The sequence below is a fragment of the Ascidiella aspersa genome, chromosome 7 (genome assembly GCF_963924565.1).
Source record: "Ascidiella aspersa chromosome 7, kaAscAspe10.2, whole genome shotgun sequence".
NCBI lineage: Eukaryota > Metazoa > Chordata > Ascidiacea > Phlebobranchia > Ascidiidae > Ascidiella > Ascidiella aspersa.
The window spans coordinates 29,239,862-29,253,841 of NC_139453.1; the positions used below are offsets into that span (position 1 = coordinate 29,239,862).

Consider the following 13,980-nt stretch of genomic DNA (forward strand, 5'->3'; position numbering starts at 1 on the left):
GCAGAATAATGTTCAATGCTATAGTACTAAGACCAACGACATAATAAAGCCAAGTACGAAGTAATGTCCACGACGGAATAAGATCTAAATCGTCTGAATAACACCTTGCCGGTATAAGTCCTAAATTCTTCGGAATAGGCCTAAATGGCAAAAATAACGCCTGAAACTCTACGTAGAGGCTATGGGACGATTTCGGGCATCGGTCTGGCATTAGCCGTTCTAGTGTCGACGTTTGGGCGCCCTAGTTTGTCCCTTTAACATTCAAAATAAAGCAATTTTCACCTGGCCCTGGAGTTAAAGCGGTTGACCTGGGTGGGTGTTGTTGCATGGCAACGTTCATGCAAACAGGGACCGATTGTTGCCTCATAATGGTGGGGGCTGGTTGGGGGGTGGGCAGCTGTTGTTGTTGCTGTTGCTGTTGTTGTTGTTGTTGTTGCTGTTGTTGCTGTTGTTGTTGTTGCTGTTGTTGTTGCTGTGAAGGGGCAAACATGCGAACCACACCGTGCTGTACAGAAAAAAAAAATAATACTTTATTAAAAACAACACAATTAAAAGAAACGTTAGGTTTGTTGTACAATACATTTGAGATGGCCGATATTATCAGATCGTTGTCGGTAGCCGATACCAAGTGGTAGTATCGGTACTTGTCCGATACTACAACCTCCAACCATTATCCTCAAGGTATCGGTATAAAACATCAAGTATCGGACATCTCACTTACCTGCTGTTGCAAGGGCGGGGAGATTCTTGTTTATTATATTTGGGTAAAGAAACATGTTTTGTATTTTACAATTTTCTAAAAACATACTTTGGGGCGTAATGGTTGGAGGTTGTAGTAAGACGTAATAAGAATATCAAAGCCCAAGCAGAAGTATAGGTATCATTTTGAACCTTTCGAATAAGTCTTTATTCATAAGTTAAAAATAAATAAATTTATTCGAAACTACCTACTTTTGAATGGGCTCTGATACATACAATGTCAAGTATCGGCCAATTACCTGCTGTTGTTGTTGTTGGGGCAAGGTAGAGCCTCTGTATTGGAATGATCCTTGCTTGGTGCTGTAATCGTGCATGAGTTCTGTATGTCGAAGCTGCTGCTTTTTCACCTGAACAACAAACAAATTAATCTAATTCGGATTTTACAAAAAAAGCAAACTATATGAAGGGAAATTAAAAGGAAGGGTTTGAAAACAAGAAGTGAAAAATGGTTAAGAAATATTGATATGAAATTCTAACTTTTCATAATTTTAATTTTACTTTTTATTTTATTGATTTTACTTTTAATAGCGTTAGAATCAAAAATATATTGACCAAAGAGGTTTAAAAGCAAGAAGTTAAATACGGTAAAAGTTTTGTTATATTGTTCCATCTCAATCTTTCAAAAGTTCAATTTATTTATTTATCATCATATTTGAACAAATTTCCAAAAGTAAGACAAATAAAAGTCAAACTTAGAAGTAATGTCAAAAGTCTGATTAATGTTTTTATCATATTTAAAATCCCAGAAGAAAGATAAATACAATTCCAACCATCTAATGTCAAAAGTCCTACCTCGTCTAGCTGATGCTGTGCGTCCTGGTGTTGTTGATTAACACTGGTGAGGGTCTGACTGTCCTGAGGCGTGAATTCCTCGCCAGTTTTCTTGCTCTGACGTTGCTTCTTGGTGAGCGCTTGCTTGGTGGAGCGATGTTGCTTCACCGCTTGCTCAAGTTCCTTAACTTGCAACTAGAAAGAAAGGGTTTGAACTTATAGATTGATTGAAAATGGCTCCAAAAATGTTGTCTGGTTCTGTCGAAAACGCAGAATTCACACCAAGAAAGAAACAACAAAAAATGTAAATGCACTTTTTTTCTGTTTTGATGACCTGCCTTTATTGCCGACAAGCCAGTAGTTATTTTCTTTGCAATCCCTACAGCTAAACTATAAACTGCCTAGAAGCGTTGAAATTACAGTTAGAGTTTATAATTGTTTATTATGGTCCACGTGGATCCAGTCTGGCAATTTTAATTATCTTTATTAATACCGAAGGATTTCAGGGTGAATAAGTCTGTAGAACATATACCATATTCACCAGAGCCTTCATCCTAAATTGCCATCTTTCACCTTTGACCACAAGCCATAGAAAGGTTACGTAGCAAAACTTGTCAGTCGGTCATGTAAATTTTTTTTTTTTAAGTGCTTGATTAAGGCAGAAAAGCTTATTTGAAAACGGAAGTCAGATGTTTTTTAAACTGCTTATATAAACTTCCGTCTAGTTTACCTGCAATAGAGCTTGGTGTTGATAGAGCCATTCCTCGTATCGGATTTTGCGCTGCTGGGAATCTGAGTCGTTACCGAAAGAGGGGGCGCCCCCCATTCCTGAGTGGAAGAATATGGTATTATCATAAATTTAAAAGCGAATATACTTAGACTGCTTTAAGTACAGCGAAACTGGCATTTTAGCTGGTCACACAAAAGGATCAAACAAATAATATATGATAGTCTAACCTATAGTGACTAAAGCAAATATATATACCAGCACATATGACAAGCCTACTAAAACATAAATTAGATCAGCGTGGTCCAACTGCAGGCCCGCGGGCCAATGTTAGCCTGCGAGTTCAGCCTTATTGGCCCGCGAACTAACAGTCAACTTTGGTTCAATTTGGCAATATCACTTTAATTTTTGTTTTTTAATCTTTTGGTGTTGAAATTATTTCATAACTACCGTAACTGAACAAAGGTATACATTCCATAAAGTTAGTATATATGCCATAGACTATGTATAATTTGCCAGCAATAAGTCTAAGACTCGCAATTTAAAAACATTGACCCGCAAGATAAAAAAAAAAAACTTGTTTTTGGCCCGCGATGAAAAAAAGTTGGACCACCCTGAATTAGAATACAAAAATCTAGTCACTTTTGACGAACATAATTTTATGACCAGATTAAAAAGATCAGTTCGGGATTTTAATCTGCAGTTCATGAAATAAGATCAGCGTTTTTTTACGTCACGTCATTTCGTTAACATGGTTGTCAGACAATTTCATGAAAAAAGTTCAAAGACTTTTCCAAAAAAAAAAAAAAAATTCTCATTGTTGTTTTAACAGTGCATTCAAAAAACAAAACTCCAGTTGGACATAAAATAAGTTCAAAGACTATTTAAATAAATTTGAAAAAAACATAGGGCTTTAAAATACTTTTCAATACACAAATGAATTTAAAGAAATTCTAAGACCTTGTGGCAATCATGATGGACGAAACCCAAATTACTAATTTACAAAACTTAATTAAGTTAGCATATCAACCTGCTTGAGTTGGTGGTTGACCGGTGGTGGTTTGCTGCCAGTGTTGGCTGGTGGAAGGATGTTGTACGTAGGGTCCTGACTGCACTGGGCCTTCTGATACAGCCTGGGTGGTCGTACCACTGTTTATCACCTTAAGGAAGATACACGGATTAGATAACTCACAATGTATAAAAGAGGTTTTTGTTTGTTGTTTTTCCCAAGTATTTGACTGAATGACTGAGTTGTGAACACTGTACACTGAGCGTACAGTCAATATTTATGAATAAGAGGTTTTAAACAATTTACAGCAACTATGTTTAAGGATTCTTGGCAAGTTTTTTTTAAAAAAAGCTGATTTGAAAAAATATGTTCTATTAAATAGCTTGAAAAATTAACCAAAAAAAAAGCAACCTACAAAAAATTATTGGAATTTGTTTACTAACGTAAAAATAATAGCTTGAAAAAGTAACTAAAAATAGTTCGTTTATAGAAGAAAAACAGCTTTTTCCACCTGATTTATCCCTGATAATATCTTGATCTTTGCTTGCAGAATTCTGTCGATTCCAACCTCGGGTGCAATCGCCTCTTCACTCTCTATAACAGCTGGGAACAACCCGCACTGTTGCTGCTGTTGTTGCATCATCGCCTGGTTTTGCTTCTCACGACTGAAAATATAAAATAACCCGTCGATGTCTTTACAACAGACAACGTGGTGATATTCGGATTTTGTGCTATTTTGAAAATTCTTTAGGGCATTTTTTTTAGATTTAAAACACGCAAATTTATTTTATATTTTCACCCTACAAATATTTCCGTTAAAATATAATACTAATTGTATTTTAGCTTCATTATTGAAATACATATTTTGGCTGTAGCTCTGCTGTTTTAACTCATCACGGGTTTGTTGCGTTTTATTTAATTAGATTTTTCCTTGCACAAAACATTTTTTATGTAAAATCACTTCATAATTTTATTTACATAAAAAATGTCTATCATTTGATTCGCATATTGCTTTATATAAGCACCAAGTTTTTTTTTGTAGTTCAGACAAACGCAACAAAACGGCGGATACTTGTTTTGAATTATTTATTTTTTAATGACAAAAAAAGGCAAAAATACACTTCATAAAAAAAGTAAAAAAAAATTGGGCAGGTTTTACAGAGTTTATAAAATAAAATAAATTTTTTTAATAAAATTGACGTTTTACCAAGCTTGCAAAATAAAACAAAAATCACTTAATTTATAAAATACCAAAAAACGTGTGTAACAAAAAAAATAAAAAATCACAGTTAAGAGAAAAACCTAAAAAATTACCAGATTCGCCAAAACCAACTTACCGAGCTCTTGCCTGTTCTTTCTTCTCCTCATCGAGGAGATCTTGAATGAGCAGAGGTTGTTCCTTGATCAGGAGGGGCTTATGCTTGGCCGGCTGAGAGGGGACCACAGTGGGGCCCGGGATTCCCCCGTAGAAGGGACCCGCCCCTGTTTTCTGGAGCTGGGGCATGGGGCCGACTATGGGTTGGGTAAAGTGGGCAACAGAGGTACCTAGAGAAAAGTATAATGTGATGGGCTGGTTAATACAAGTGTTGAAATCAAGAAGGGGCGTATCATTTACGGTCGAGCAAACAAGAAACGAAAATCGGCGTTTTGCGTTTGATTTTGGTTTCGCATTAGCTTAAGACGCGTGGCCAATTACATTAAAAAACACGCAGCTTCGGACGGGGAGTTAAACAGTGACAAAAACGAACAAAAAACGATAATGTCACTTATAAAAAGGGGAGGGGGTCCAAACCCCCTGGATACACCACTGCAATCAAGTCATTTAACAATGACTTCAGTCCCAGTCAAGTCATAAAAAAATTAGTTTTGAAAGTTGACCGGTCAGAAAGCTAAAAATGTTGAAAACCACTAATTTAGAGTAAGTTAGACAACTAGGGGCGTTTGAAATTATTGCATAGGAGCCAATACTCGATACCAAGTAGTAGTAGTACTAATATGGATTTTAAATTGGTATAAATGATGACCAGATACAGAGAACTTAATAAATTTCAAAAATCCAGATTAAGGTATGATTTGCAATCAATTGATCAATGGATAATATATCAGATTAACCTAATATCTGCATAAAAGATAAATGAAAAAGTAAACAATATGAAGACTAACTACTTCTTGCTTTTCTAGCGTTTAAACATATTACCCCGGTCAAATAGTCAAATAACACCTTCCTTTAGGGTAAATTTATTACTCCAGTCCAAAAGTCAAATTACCCCTTTAAAGTAAATTCATGAAAAACGCTTTAACAAACCTGTCTGCAAGATCGGCTGTTTAGATGCCATCAGTGGTGCCGAGCTGGCAGCTGACAGTGGCACGTTGTCAGTCGCCTTGTGCAACAAAGTGCCACCTGCCACTGTATCTGGCAAGCTTACAGCAGCTCGCATAGGGCCGACCGGTAACTGTGGAGTCGTCACAGCGGTGGCAGGCGCTTGGGTGACAGTGGCAACATTGGCAGTTGTCACTGGCGCGATCAAGGTGGCAGTGACGAGTGGCAAAGATGAGGAAGGCTTGGGAGTCGGGCATTCGTCGAGCTGTGGCATCTTGGGCGATGGAATGTCCTCGATCTGATGAGTAACGACGCTTTGTAAGCAGCGACTCACTGGCGACTGCTTGTCACTGACACTTGGCACACTTTCAGAGATCTCATGGGTGTCGTTGCCTGTTTTATTTGAGGCTGGTATGTTAGGAACAGCGTCTTGTGGCTTTTCTGGGGGTGGCGTGGTCGCAATGGCGGTTTCTGTGACTTTGGAATCGGACGCACACTCCACTTTGGTCTCGTCGGCTTGTGAGGATGGAGGTTGAGTGTTTTCAACCTTGTTGGTGGAATCATCTTTTGGTTCGGATGAGATTTCTTCAGCGGGTTTTTCGATTGTGGTCGTTTCAGCTTTTTCACTTTGGTCTTTGTCAGAATCAGCGACCGATTTATTCAGTTCTTCTTTGATCGAATCAGATTTGTTGGCTTCATTAGATACCACTTCGGACACTTTGGGCACATCTTCGGCAGGATCGCTTTTATCACCGACTAATGGAGCATTTTTGTCGCCAGTGGTATTCGGCTCCTTAGTAGGGGTAGTAACTTCGGGATTACTTACAACAGATGCGGGTGGAGCAACGGTAGACTCCTTAATCTCTTCAGATGCGGTCTTGCTCTCGACTTGATCTTCCTCTTGCTTCTTTGAATCTTTGCATTCTTCCTTCTCCTCCTTATCAACTGTCACCGAGTTGCTTACCAACGCCTCCTCTTCTCCTGTGATGAGAATCTCCATCACTTCTTCACCAGGAGGAGGAGTCAATCCGACTCCCCGCAGCTCGCCATCCGGAGTCCGCGAGCTCTCGCGCTTTCTGCAGGCGGCGCTGGCAGGAGAAGGAACGACATATTTACTGGCTCCGGGAGGAATTTTCGCTTCCGAAGAAGACGGACAGTCGCTGGGAGCGACGGTCTTCACGTAGCTGTGCTCCGAGTTGACGACCTTGTTGCTCTCAAGGTCCGGTTTCTCCTGGATGGTGGGGAAGGTGGGGGAAGCAACATCCGAGGACACTGGAGGAGCTGGAGTGGTTATAACTGAAGACTCTGAAGAGCAAACTCCGCTTTCGGACCTTTGCGGAGCAGAAGTAACAGCTGAAGGTTCAGCGATACATTTTGATGACGTCGTTTGGACAATGGATTCAGATGTCGAGGTTTGAGGCGTCCTTGTTTTACCATCAGCATCATCACTTGTATGCATAGCAACTGGATCTTTTTTCTCTTCATCTTTCTTAGCGTCCGAAATCTTATCCACATCCGGAGCAGTAGCTTCCACCTTTGCAGCCTTAAGCTCAGCACTTGCTATAACAGAAGCCGGCATTGCGCTCAATTCGGTCAGTTGGATAGGTTCCTCTTTAGGCACCAGGGCCCCTTGGCCCGTTACTGGGGGGGCACTGGTGGCCAGGGCCGGGGAGGGGGTCGAGTGGGCAGCGCTGCTCACCCCCGGGACGCTACCGGCCCGGATAATCTGCTCTCGTCGTATCGCAGGGTCTGGTTGTCGTGAATGCTTTAGTTCAATAAAGCCACCGCTTATTTGGCCCTGGCCCTGTGGAAAAATAAAAGGCTTATATACAGAGCAGTACAACCCTATTTTCGTTTTGTAACTTGGGCGACCCTTTTTAAATTTTCTATGTGTAACACAGTATTGTAAACAAGTCATTTTTAAGTGTCTTAAGTTTCAGTCAAGTCATTTGTGAAATAACTTAAGTTTAGTCAAGAATTTATCAAAAACTTATAGGAGTAATAAATCAACTTAAAAGTAACAAAATCCCAAAACACTGCAAGCTTATTCCATTACGCGAAAAAAATTAGATTAATAAATTAATTTATAAAACTAGACAACTCTGCTGTTGCTGCTCAGGAAAAAGGGGTCAAGGTGACTATGACATATTAAGTGCAACGTCATTAAACGTGCAATGAAACATATTAAAGTAAAGCGCCTTGTCTATTTTGTCCTGTTTAAACCAGGGCTACGAAGTCTGTTAAAACTAACTCGAGTCCGACTCCAGCCAAATGTGCGATTTCGTTGAGTCCAATCTAACAGCCTGTAGTTTTTTTACCCATTTACGTAACTTAGTTAAAGTATACAGAAATTCACTTATAGTGGAGTAATATAATTGATTCATCCACCACAATACATGGTTGAAAAATATTCAACGGTTTCGAAATTTCGTACGGCGCATGCGCACATCTGACTTGGAATTCGGGTAGTCTACGTGGTCTCGACTCCGCAGCCCTGGCTTAAACCAACGTTACAAATAAGGAAATAAATCAAATAGTAGAATTTACGCCCACCTGGTTGCTTCCATCTGAAGACGAACTGGTTGGCATTCTCACTGAGGGGTAACATTCCATCCCGAAAGGGGGATGACCCCCTGGGGTAAAAGTGGGTGACTGCGATGGGGCGCCTGGCAAAAATGGAGTAAAAAAATTATAATTAGTCCAATAGAAAAAATCGAGTATCCAGTATCACTTTGGAGATAATTAGGTTTAAAACATGTTTTTTTTTTAAATAATAACTTGAACAAACGATCTTTATAAAAAATGTTTCAAACAATTTAACAAACAGTCAGAAAACGGTGTAACTCGATAACGTAGGACATAGTTATATTATTACAACTTTGCTGTGTTACATTTTACAAGAAACCACAAACTTTCCTCAGAACACCGTGTACTTCAAACAGGTTATTTTCTAATTCCCCTGTAAGGTACTATATTATAGTTTTAAAGTTGGCAACTGTTTAAAAATTGTTTTTTGTAGAAAAAGTACCAGTGTTTTACGCAACCCAATATACACAGGCGTTCAGCGTGGTATGTATTTTTAAATAACATATATACTGTTGCTGCAAGGCAGAATATCAATTGTAAATTGTTCTCCTGGGTAAACTTTTTTAAATACATATTTTGGAACTATATTTTTTTTTCAACGCTATATATATTTTTCGCCCAGTTGCAATATCATAGCCCTGATGAAGATTTCCTAAAGAGGTCATCAAAACGTTTAACGTTGGTACATATAATAAAAAAAAACTTGCCGAAAGAACCCTTTTCAAAAAGAAATCTATTTTTTTATATCCCTGTAAAAAACAAAACCCTGAAAAACCCACCTTGTCGATATTGACGGGAATTCCCCTGCGCCGGGGGCGTTGAAACGGCGGCCGACTTGAACCGAGGGTGGCCGAACGCGGCGCCGGTGCTCATGGCCTGGCCGGCCTGCGAGGGGTAAGGGGGAGGGGGCCTGGTGACGCCAGACTGGGTCGGAATGGCCCAAGAACCGCCTGGAATCGATTGCTGCTCCAAAAGCAGTTTCCTGGAAAATAAGCGAGTGTTGTAAACAAGTCAATTTAAAAAAACTTTACTGGGACTTTTTTATAAATGACTTGACTTTGATTTGAGTTATTTTACAAACGACTTGACTGGTACACCAGTGCAGTGTTGTAAACAATTCAGTTTGAAATGAATTAAGTCCAAATCAAGTCATTTGTGAAAAAAACTCGAGTGCAGGTCAAGTCATTTTGAAATGACTTAAGTCCCAGTCAAGTCATTTGTAAAATAACATAAGTCCAAGTCAAGTCATTTGTAAAATAACTTAAGTACCAGTCAAGTCATTTGTAAAATAACTTAAGTACCAGTCAAGTCATTTGTAAAATAACTTAAGTACCAGTCAAGTCATTTGTAAAATAACTTAAGTACCAGTCAAGTCATTTGAAAAATAACTTAAGTCCCAGTCAAGTCATTTTGAAATGATTGAAGTTCAAGTCAAGTCAGTTATAAATAAGTCTCAGTCAAATCATTTGTAAAAATAACTTAAGTCCCACTCAAATCATTTGTAAAATAACTTAAGTCCCACTCAAATCATTTGTAAAATAACTTTAAGTCCCACTCAAATCATTTATAAAATGACTTAACTTCAAGTCAAGTCATTTTAGGACTTATAACTCAAGTCCCAGTCAAGTTATTTTGAAACATCTTAAGTCCAAGTCAAGTCATTTTGAAAATTGTTAAAGAGAATTTTAGATAGTCAAAAAAGAAGAAATAATTTCTTTCGAAGTTTAAACAAAAAAAACACCCAAAGGGGAATTGTGCGTAATTGACGCGTAAAAGAGGTAAAATAGTTTCAGTCGAGTAAAAGTGTTTAGAAGTGCGAGTTACACATTTTATTTAATAGAATTGTTTTGATTTCGAGTTGAAATACAGTCTTATGAGGTAAATGGAAACAATACTAGAAGCTGATAAGCAAGAGTTAAACGGCGAACAAACAACTAAAATAATTAAATTAACAATGGAAGTACCTCCTTTGTGATGTAGGTCGATGAAGAGCTTCCTGGGCCTGGGGTCGACACGCGGTGGCGCCCTGGAGCACGTTGGAGGTCGATGACGTCATCGATTTTTCGCCGAATTCCATTTTTACTTCGACGGCTTGCGATGAAGCTATCAAGGTTAAAAATAGGTGTTATATAGGAAGGAGAGGTTTTCGAGACTTGGACAAGGCGAATATTTTAGAATTTTTTAGAATTTTTATATAAGTAGTAATTGTTTTAGTAAGCTTTATTTTGCAGTGTTGACTCGACTTGACCAAGTCTTTTGGACAAAATGACTTGACTTAAGTCTTTCAAACAAATGAATAGGGTTAAAATGAGGTGTTTTCATAAAGCATTTTTTATAAAATTTGTTTATTTATACTAATTTTTGCATGTAATACAATTTTCTTGCCGCATACGTGTTTTTGTGATTTTTTAGTTAAGGTATTTCTCAAATCGATAACCAACGATACCTAACATTTAATTAAGCACATTTTTAAATAATACCTGAACATGCAGCTGAGGTTTGATTTTGCAAATTCATCTGCTTCATCCTTTCAGCGCCCGACATTCGTCTTTGGGTTGGTTTTTCGGCCGCTATATCCTGGAAGGGGTCCCTTATCACGTGATGGGGGTTAGGGGGTTGTACCATACCCCCGGTCGGGGTCATCTGCTGGACGTGCATGATTTGACCCTGGGGCAGCCTCTGTGGGGTAATCCCCGGTCTTGGGGCCATTCGGGTGAAAACTTCCTGATTTTGACTCAAATCCTGCATGGAGCCCTGGCGTTGCATTAGGGGATCTCCCGGCTTCATGGGTGACATAGGGGGGTTGGGGGTCGTTGGAGTCATGACCTGGGGCTGCTGGGGAAAGCGTGGGTTTTGCCCGGGCATGAGCCCCATGTGTTCGTTGCTCTCCATTTTTGGTATTCTCAGACCCGTTGGTACTCCACTACCGGCAGACTGCATCTGTTAATATATTTCGGGGTATTAAGACTTAAGTATTTTTTACATGGCAGTTTTTTTTATGACATTTTCTTTTTTTTGCGAAATTTGGGTGGTTGAGATTTTTTCCACATACAGTATAATTAATACAAAGTTGGTTCTAATACAGTTTTACACAGATGTCGAACATGTCCCTGGTATCAAAACTATAGGGAATTATCTTAAATTGCAAATTCCTCCAAGAGAAAGGCCTAGATTAGAGCCTGTTGCTATACTTAACCACGCAAGTAAAACGACACTCACAACAAAAAAGATTGCTAGATATTCACCTGAAACTGCGCCTGTGTTGGCGACATGTTTATGATGCCTTGCTGTTGAACGTGGGCCACGCTGGAATCTGCAATAACAACAATTTTACAATTGAGAAAACGTTATTTACCATACTATATAAACTTTTGTGGTGATTTTTGTGGTCTGGTATATAAAGTTTATTTATAGGTTTGACAACACTACGGACAAAACTCATCTACGTCATCACAAATGACGACACGTTAAAAATGCATTTTAAAAGAATAATAAGGTTAGTTTGCTTCAAATTCTATTGCCTAAAAAATAAAAAAACAGGACGATTTAATTAAAATGATATGAAGGAAATTTAAAAGGGTTTATTTACATAATATGGTTAATCTAAAAATAGAATGGGTTAGTTTTATAAAATTCAACAGCTAAAAAAAAGTACAATTTGTTCTATTCTACTTAAAAATTAGAAAAAGGACCTTAAAACATTTGGAAAAACTTTAGAAAAAAACAGTCTTAACTCTGAATGAAGCTTAGAATGGTTACAGACAGGTAAACTAAAATTTATAATGGGCTACCGTGAATATAAACTTAAACGCTACAAAAAAAGAGGACGTAATAATCGAGTTTATTGAATATTATTCAATAAGTATTTTATTGATAACGTAACGTTACCTTGAAACTGTTGCGGCAAATCCTGCTGCTGCCTCATGTACATTCCGCCACCAACGGCGCCCTCGGGCCACGGCCCCCGGTTCCTGGGAAATACCCCGATGGGGCTGCTGGGGGGCAAGCTGCCGGCCACAGGGGACCGACCCCGGACCTGTTGGGGGCCACTGGCCACACCTGGAGAACCTGGCTTGGGTGTTGGGTCCCTGAAAATTAAGTGCTTTGTATTAGTTATCGGGTATTTCGGGGTTAAGTTACTTCATATATGTTTATCACTAATATAGGTTTGTCACTAAAGTATAAAATGTCCTCAAAAGAAAGCTTTAAATCAGAAGTCGAATTGCTTCAAAATCGAATTATTTTAATTAAAACGCTTTGAAATCTATCAGATGATAAGCCAAGGAAACAAGTATTCTTTTCTGAAGGTTAAGTTGCATTATTTCGGTTACATTCTGTTTATTTAATGCAGACATATCAATTGTTGTCGTTAAGAGCTCCAAAATACAATGTTACAATTGTTTAAATTAAAACTAATTTTCCCGACAAACAAAACAAAAACATCAAGGTGCTTAAGAGATCAAAGTCGCTACAGATCTTGTTATGCATAGATTCAAATGAAATAAGGGGTAATAAAAATTATCCAACACAGAAGTGTGGAATTTGCGCCAACGTTCCACCAAAATAATGCGCATATTTCACGCCACTGTTAAATGCATTAAACCTTTGCAGGTCTTTAACCGCATTTGGACTAACTAACAAACTTAAACAAACCTGGACGGATCAATTGTGTGAACCTTCCAGTAAAACAAAGCGCATTGTTGACGTAACAAGGAATGAATAAACGTAAAAAACATATCCGATTAAACCACTTTAAACAAACAAATTACACCCAACCAAACAACCTGGATGGGTGCAATTGTGCAAACGTTCGATTAAAACAAAGGACATTATTGACGTCACAGTTGTAAAAATTCTTGTTCGTTTAAACTTCCGTAAACAAACAAACACGAACAAATTCGTATCAAACCAAAAACAACATACCTAGACGGGGGCCTCGGTTTGGCAAAACTCCCCTGCTCAGCGGGGCTGGGGCTAGAGGCGGCCCCAACGCCCCCAAGGGGATTCCCCGGGAAGGCCTGGGCGCCGAAGCCTTCGATTTGCTGCTGGCCCAGTAGGCCTGGTGGTGCGGCCAGTTCAGGGGGGTCGGCGCCGGCCAGGGGGGGCTTCTGGTCCTCGTCCTGGTCGGGCAATTCGGTGGCCAGGAGTTCCTGATCGGTCAGGTGGTCCAAGTCACGCCTGGTTGCTTTCAGATACGCCCGGTTGTCCCTTGCTTTTTGCTGGTTTGAAGGAAGGGTGATGTGGATGAGTTGAGATTAAAAGTAAATTAAAGTAAACTATACCTAACATTTAAGCACATTTATATGTAAAAAAAATATTAATGTTAGATTGTTAAAAAAAATAATCTTAAAAAAAAAAAAAAAAAAAAATTTAAAAGTCAAGATGAAATGTAAATGTAAGAAAAATAAACGGTTTATATGTAAAACCGAAATATTAAGGTTAGATTCGAAAATATTATCTTAACATACAACTTGATGAAAAGTTGAAGGAAGGGAGATATTGGTAAGTTACGATGAAATGTGAATGTAAGAAAAGTAAACGGTTTATCAAATACCAAGGTTAGTTTGTTAAAAAACATTAATCCAATTCTAAGGCGTAAAAAAAGAATTATTGAAGACTAGAGAAAATAAGTTAGTTTAAATAGCATACAATAAAGTTAGTTTGTTTAAAAAATTATAAGGACGAAGTCACGTATCTATTATGATGAAAGGAATAGTTGCTTTTTTATAAATATCCACATTTTATTGCAGTTTTCTTGGTCATACTTACAAGAAAGGGGGATATCTACATTTTATTGCAGTTTTCTTG

The 13,980-nt window shown here is 38.4% G+C and overlaps 1 protein-coding gene across 1 annotated transcript in view; it reads right to left on the bottom strand.

Moving 5' to 3' along the window:
• Positions 1 to 13,980, bottom strand: part of LOC146138840 (histone-lysine N-methyltransferase 2C-like) — a 79,858-nt gene that overhangs the window by 27,719 nt on the left and 38,159 nt on the right. The window contains exons 43-57 of the mRNA XM_083394704.1: positions 13,096 to 13,391; positions 12,061 to 12,260; positions 11,418 to 11,485; positions 10,653 to 11,112; positions 10,137 to 10,275; positions 8,952 to 9,154; positions 8,140 to 8,252; positions 5,572 to 7,390; positions 4,604 to 4,811; positions 3,778 to 3,931; positions 3,288 to 3,417; positions 2,261 to 2,358; positions 1,552 to 1,725; positions 999 to 1,106; positions 283 to 505 (exon numbers count right to left, since the gene is read on the bottom strand). Of these exons, the coding sequence (XP_083250830.1) occupies positions 283 to 505; positions 999 to 1,106; positions 1,552 to 1,725; positions 2,261 to 2,358; positions 3,288 to 3,417; positions 3,778 to 3,931; positions 4,604 to 4,811; positions 5,572 to 7,390; positions 8,140 to 8,252; positions 8,952 to 9,154; positions 10,137 to 10,275; positions 10,653 to 11,112; positions 11,418 to 11,485; positions 12,061 to 12,260; positions 13,096 to 13,391 (4,393 nt within the window). The remainder of the gene's footprint in view (positions 1 to 282; positions 506 to 998; positions 1,107 to 1,551; positions 1,726 to 2,260; positions 2,359 to 3,287; positions 3,418 to 3,777; positions 3,932 to 4,603; positions 4,812 to 5,571; positions 7,391 to 8,139; positions 8,253 to 8,951; positions 9,155 to 10,136; positions 10,276 to 10,652; positions 11,113 to 11,417; positions 11,486 to 12,060; positions 12,261 to 13,095; positions 13,392 to 13,980) is intronic.